Source organism: Portunus trituberculatus, chromosome 49 (genome assembly GCF_017591435.1).
Source record: "Portunus trituberculatus isolate SZX2019 chromosome 49, ASM1759143v1, whole genome shotgun sequence".
Taxonomy (NCBI): Eukaryota; Metazoa; Arthropoda; class Malacostraca; order Decapoda; family Portunidae; genus Portunus; species Portunus trituberculatus.
The window spans coordinates 12,984,040-12,990,687 of NC_059303.1; the positions used below are offsets into that span (position 1 = coordinate 12,984,040).

Consider the following 6,648-nt stretch of genomic DNA (forward strand, 5'->3'; position numbering starts at 1 on the left):
TCAAACTTACAAGAGATTAATAAGAGACACCTAACTAACACTATTCTTGTCTGATAAATGAATAAATAAAGTTAAAAAAGTCTTATAAATCTTATTTATTCTTGGTAGATCCATTACAGAAGATCCATGAGATAATTAAATGGCAGAGAGAGAGAGAAAAAAAAAAGAGGAGGAGGAAGAGGATGCAAAGGTTTACACCTGGCCCATAAGAAAGATTGTCTCATAGTGTATTTGCACAATGTTAATTTCAGCATTAAGACTGGAAACTGATATTGAACCACAATAAGTTTGTTTTCCTAAAACTTAGGTAGTAATATAAATATACAATATATCTATGATTTCCCTAGCAATGTAGTATATTAAAATCATTAATTCACTACATCAGTTTCCTATAAACCTTCAAAGCAACACACAAAAAAGATGAGATAATGGTGTCCATTTTTCCCCGAAAATAAACAAGTCAGTCTGAATACGTAAAGAGTATAAGAATTATAAAAAATCTTAACTCAATATCTAAAGTTACAAAATAAATGCATTATATTTTGTTATCAGACAAATCTAAAACTCCACAAAAATTAATAAGCTGCCCATGAAGCATCAAAAAATATGTTGCTATGTTCATGAAAATAAAAAAAAGAGTTCAACATGTCGGCCACAACAAAACAAATGCTAATCTTGAGATGAATTTGTGTATGAATGAAAGAACAATGATGGAAGAATGTTCATTATAACAATGAAATTTGTGATCCTCAAGCACACGATGGTTTAAATTACTCATTACATACAATGAATCTGATCTATCTTTGAATGAGAGAGAGAGAGAGAGAGAGAGAGAGAGAGAGAGAGAGTCTCAAACCAAAAATAACCTGAAGGTAGTCCAGAAAGAACTAGTCTTGTAGAATTAATGAGAAGTGCCAATCAGTTCCATGTGTCAGATCTAGTCACATTGTTATTCAGTAAGTGAATGGAAGACTGATGACCAAGAAATATCACACGTATAATATAATGTATGACCTTCACACATGCTACATTGAAGCTTAAAAAGATGAGAAATATAAAAATAGAAATCTGAGAAATAGCAACAAGGATAACACTTCTTAAAACATTATTCTTACACTTAGTAATAGCACAAATCACTACAACACTTCCTCTAGATCTAGACAATCCTCCTTCACCGTGAGTACATTGTTCATAGATCTACATCAGTTTTTCTTCTGAAGTTCCAGAAAGATGATCAATTTAAGATATCTATAAAGTATTGAAGTAATTGAGATTCTTTGCAGCTCTATATTTCAAGATGTGATTTATAAGTAAAAGTTAAGGTCTTTCAATAAATACCTTGGTATAAAACTTTTCAGATCTAGTTATCTATAACATACTTAAACAACGACAGACACTGCCATATTAGAAAAAATGGAGGGTGGCATCATATAACAATTTCATCATCATGAACAACATTGTCACTTTTACTAAGTTCTTATGTATTTGAACAATTTCAGTGTTGATTGTGCACTGCAATAGGAAGTTAATCACTTTCAAGTAGACCATGATGTACAATATTTACATGAAGATTACAATGATGATATTTCTGACAGTTCAGCCTTGGGGGGCTTCACAGGCAAGCTAAAGATGTAAAAAGGTTGCTGTACATTGAAGTAATATTTGAAGTAAGTGTGCTGGACTTCAAATCCCTTCTTGTAGAATAGCTCTCGCGCCTAGGAAGAAATGAATACGCAGATATGAACATCACTATTACATACTAAAAATTAGGTTCTTATTTCTGATATGTAGACAAGAATGAGTGAAATTTTTGCTGATAATATCTCCTGTACTAAAAGAACCAACAATCCATCTACATCCATTCAATAAATAGTCAAGGGCAGGAAAACTTCTAAAAATACCTCATTCTTCTATCTTTCAAACAAACATCATACATTGACTTACCTTGTGATGACACTCTGTTGCAACTAACTCAATCTCATTCAAGCAATGCTCAGTGGAGAAATGAATGGCTTCATCCAAGAGTTGCTGAGCAATACCACGGAGTCTGTAAGCTTTCTTAACAGCCAAGTGTCGTAACCAACCTCTGAAAGCAACACAAAATCTTGTCAAGAAAGGAATCCGAAGTGACAACTACTTTTTTGCTAACAAAACCATACATCATTGTGAAAATTCAACTATAATGCACACTGTCATACTTGTCAGAAGTGCCTACATCCAAAACAACGATCAATAACTAATTAAATACTTCACTGCATTAGTATCAGGACCATACTCACTTCATTCCACCTCTCCTAGACTTAGTGAGTCCTAAAATGCCCACCACATGTCTCCTTATTCCCTGCAGCTCGGCCTCCCTGGCACTTGATTCCTCTTCACCCATAAAATGATACTCAACCTGAAATTTTCATAATGAATTTGCAGATGATCCATCCTGACCCCTAAAAAAATGATAAAATAATAAAAAGAAAAAAATACATATGAATTTTGTTGAAACATACATAATGAATATCGGGAGTAGTTATTTGAGTATTTCCTCTTACAAGTCAAGGAAAACCATTCCTTACACAGGACTTAATTGAAAAAGAGGCATGAAATCAGAAAAATCTAAATCTTAACATTGCCACTGAAGGATTTCATTAAACAATAACATAATGGTGTTTCTTGATATACAACTAGATTGTGTTCTTGATAATGCAATCATAGAGTGAATCATGTAGCAAACAGGAAACCATTACAACTATAATCAGTAGCATAAGGCTGACAATATATAAGAAAATTAATGTGTGGCAAATGTAATATATGCATAATTCTTTCTAATTTACAATAGTACAGTCTGAGACATTCCAACCTTTTTCATTTTATTCATCAAAGCATCAAGATCACTTGCTTCTGAGCACTCCAGCACCTCAGCCACCCAGAAACAGCAGTCAGAGTGTTCCAGGAAAAGCCGTGGGATGTTGGTCATCTCCTGTCCCACCTCCAACGCCTCCACAGAACAACATGACATCAACTCTTACTTCTCATTCTATATGGGCTGTACATTCTCTTTTTCAATTCTGATATTCATAATTTCACTACTATTAACAATATTTTTTCTAGCTTATGTGAATACACTGAGTTTATTCAGCAAAATTTTATGACACTATATATATATATGTAACTTACGTTATTACATTAGCGATCATCATTGAACATTTGAATTCATCTAAAATGTGAGTTTGAGTTATATTGATGTGAACACAACACAGCTCACAGAACTAACCTTAGACATGTGAGCCAGCCAGATGACAGCATAGATGATTACTACAGCTGTGGGGATTCCAAGCAGACAGAAGTAGAAGGGTATTCCCAATCCAATGTAGGAGAAAGCAATGGTAAGAAGAGCAACCTGTTACGAGGAAATACTATTATAAAACAAGAAAATAATTCATTACTTGATTTAACACGTTATCAGTAAGTTCTTAATGTGTATGGCACCACAGCTGGAAGGGGAACAGGGGAGGGGACCAAGTGTCTTCTAGTGATTAAGTGTTGTTGTGATAAATTGGTGTAGTTGTTTAGAGAATGTGTATACATGTGCCACCTTGGGAAAGCTTGTTGCATGAGAAAAAAAATCTCCCAACTTAAAACTGGCAATAAAGTAAACATTTATAAATAGGAGAGAAAGAACCATGTGCCTGTGTTACGTGAATATGACGTGGTGACAACTGCAACATCACTGACTGACTACAACGTAACAACATCACACTAACCTGCGGGAGGACCTCTGATAAAACGGCACTCCAAAAGTAATCAGTGACGGTTTCCATTACTGCTTTGCCCACTATGTCTTGTGCAGCCACCATGTCTTCAGGTTTGTACCGCCTCACTACACACACTGGCGCACCAATACTCGCCATACTGCTGCCTAACTTCACCACAACTTCACTCTTCACTCTTAAGTTTGCTGAGTCTGCTCGCGCTCTCAGTTTTGTTGTTGTTGTTGTTGTGTTTCCTTGCTTGCCTTTGTATCGGCACTTCCTTCTTCTTCTTCTTCCTCTTTTTTTTTTTAAGTGTGTTGCTCATGGTAATGTCGTTTTAGGATCTCCATATTTCTTTTTTTTTCGTTAGTTTTTATTATTCATAGGCTGGTGACTTCATTTAAGACGTCAGCTCTCTCTCTCTCTCTCTCTCTCTCTCTCTCTGTGTGTGTGTGTGTGTGTGTGTTCCTTTGCCTTTGTGGGGAAATTAGGAGGGAAAAAGGGAAAAAGTGATGGAAGAAGTGAGAGAGAGAGAGAGAGAGAGAGAGAGAGAGGGGGTTAGAAAGGAAAAAAATGTAGAGATGTAAATAGGAGAGGAAATAGATCTGCCGGCCAATAGAATAACTTTACCATAAAATGTAAAACAAAATTCTCTCTCTCTCTCTCTCTCTCTCTCTCTCTCTCTCTCTCTCTCTCGTTAGTGTATTTTCAATGCTTCATTGACTTTCCTCACGTTGTGACAGTCATGAATATAATGCATCTTAACATAATTTCAATATTCTTCTCGTATAAAGCAGATACTCCGTGCAACAAGGTAAAAAGAAAAGATTAATGTTCTTTAGTGTGTGTGTGTGTGTGTGTTTATTACCTAGTTGTAGTTTTACAGGGCTGCTTTATGCTCGTGTGGCCCCGTCTCCATATCTACACTTATCCAATCTTACTTTAAAAGTATGCTCACTCGTTGCAGACACTACTTCATTTAAACTGTTCCACGTCTCAATACATCTTTTTGGGAAACTATATTTTTTAACATCTCTCAGACATCTTCCTTTTCTCAGCTTTTTACTATGCGATCTTGTGCTTTGAATGTCATATTCTTCTCTCAGGATCAGTTTCTCATTATCCACTTGGTCCATTCCGTTGATCAATTTATAAACTTGTATCAGATCTCTCTCTCTTCTTTGTTCCAGGGTTGGCAGATCCATAGCCTTTAGTCTCTCCTCATATGTCATCCCTTCAAATTCTGGAACCATTCTTGTAGCCATTTTTTGTAGTCTCTCCAACTTTCTTATGTGTTTCTTTTTATGAGGGGTCCACACTACTCCTGCATATTCCAATCTGGGTCTTATTATAGTACTTATCAATTTCTTCATCATTTCTTTGTCCATGTAGTGAAATGCTACTCCAATATTCCTTAGCAAATTATATGTTTCTCTAAAAATTCTATCAATATGGCTTACCGGTTGATTGTTTTCTTCCATCGTCACTCCTAAGTCCTTTTCCTTTTTTACTTTCTCTAGTTCTACTCCATCTCCCATCTTATAGATTCCCACGGGCCACGGGTCGTCTTTCACTCTTTCCCATTTGCATGACATGGCTTTTGTTCACAATGAATTCCATTTCCCACATTTTACTCCATTCCCACTTCTTGCAGTATTTCACAATCTTCTTTTTGCTTTATAACACTGTACAGTTTCGTATCATCTGCAAACAGATTTATGTAGCTGTTCACTCCTTCTGGCATGTCGTTAATATAAATGAGGAAAAGTATTGGTGCCAATACTGACCTCTGAAGCACTCTGCTTTCTGCTGCTCTCCACTTGGACTTCATATCTTTAACTACCATCCTTATTTCTCTCCCCGTCAACTAATTTTCTATCCATCTCAATGTGCTTCCTTTTAAGCCACCCTTCTCCTCTAACTTCCACAATAATCTTGCATGTGGCACTTTGTCAAATGCCTTTTTTAAATCCAAATAAATACAGTCAACCCATCCCTCTCTCTCTTGTACTCTATCAACTATTCTAGAATTGAAAATCAATAAATTAGTTACACACGACCGTCTTTTTCTAAAACCAAATTGGCTATTTGATATTAATTTGTTGTCTTCAAGGAACTCGATCCATTGTATCTTTATTATTCTTTCACACATCTTGCATATCTGTGTGTGTGTGTGTGTGTGTGTGTGTGTGTGTGTAATTCACTGTTTGATCTGCTGCAGTCTCTGACGAGACAGCCAGACGTTACCCTACGGAACGAGCTCAGAGCTCATTATTTCCGATCTTGGGATAGGTCTGAGACCAGGCACACACCACACACCGGGACAACAAGGTCACAACTCCTCGATTTACATCCCGTACCTACTCTCTGCTAGGTGAACAGGGGCTACACGTGAAAGGAGACACACCCAAATATTTCCACCGGTCGGGGAATCGAATCCCGGTCATCTGGCTTGTGAAGCCAGCGCTCTAACCACTGAGCTACCGGGCCGAACCACTGAGCTACCGGGCCGTGTGTGTGTGTGTGTGTTATTCACCACGGTCTTCTGTTGGTCACCCAACCAGCCTTTCCCTACGGAGAGAGCTCGGAGCTCGTAGTGACCGATCTTCGGGTAGGACTGAGTCACTGAGACCACACCACACTCCACACACAGGGAAAGCGAGGCCACAACCCCTCGAGTTGCATCCCGTACCTATTTACTGCTAGGTGTGTTTCACTGTTTGATCTGCTGCAGTCTCTGACGAGACAGCCAGACGTTACCCTACGGAACGAGCTCAGAGCTCATTATTTCCGATCTTGGGATAGGTCTGAGACCAGGCACACACCACACACCGGGACAACAAGGTCACAACTCCTCGATTTGCAACATCCCGTACGGCTAGATGAACAGGGGCTACACGTGAAT

General features: G+C 37.6%; 1 protein-coding gene across 1 annotated transcript; it reads right to left on the reverse strand.

Annotated features, from left to right (window-relative positions):
* Nucleotides 1-80: 80 nt before the first annotated feature.
* LOC123499127 lies at nucleotides 81-4,018 on the reverse strand. Its single transcript, XM_045246767.1, has 6 exons — nucleotides 3,756-4,018; nucleotides 3,266-3,391; nucleotides 2,852-2,989; nucleotides 2,280-2,398; nucleotides 1,945-2,086; nucleotides 81-1,715 (listed from the first exon to the last, which is right to left on the reverse strand). Exons 1-6 carry the CDS (start codon nucleotides 3,900-3,902, stop codon nucleotides 1,572-1,574), a joined length of 816 nt encoding a protein of 271 aa, XP_045102702.1. The 5' UTR covers nucleotides 3,903-4,018; the 3' UTR covers nucleotides 81-1,571.
* Nucleotides 4,019-6,648: the final 2,630 nt, after the last annotated feature.

What these genes read in the sequence shown, in the direction of transcription:
- LOC123499127 (XM_045246767.1), bottom strand. Translation starts at nt 3,902, where the DNA reads ATGGCGAGTATTGGTGCGCCAGTGTGTGTAGTGAGGCGGTACAAACCT. An exon ending in TATCAGAGGTCCTCCCGCAG is followed by an intron (nt 3,392 to 3,755) that starts GTTAGTGTGATG and finishes TCCTCGTAACAG; the next exon opens with GTTGCTCTTCTTACCATTGC. An exon ending in GGCTGGCTCACATGTCTAAG is followed by an intron (nt 2,990 to 3,265) that starts GTTAGTTCTGTG and finishes TGTTCTGTGGAG; the next exon opens with GCGTTGGAGGTGGGACAGGA.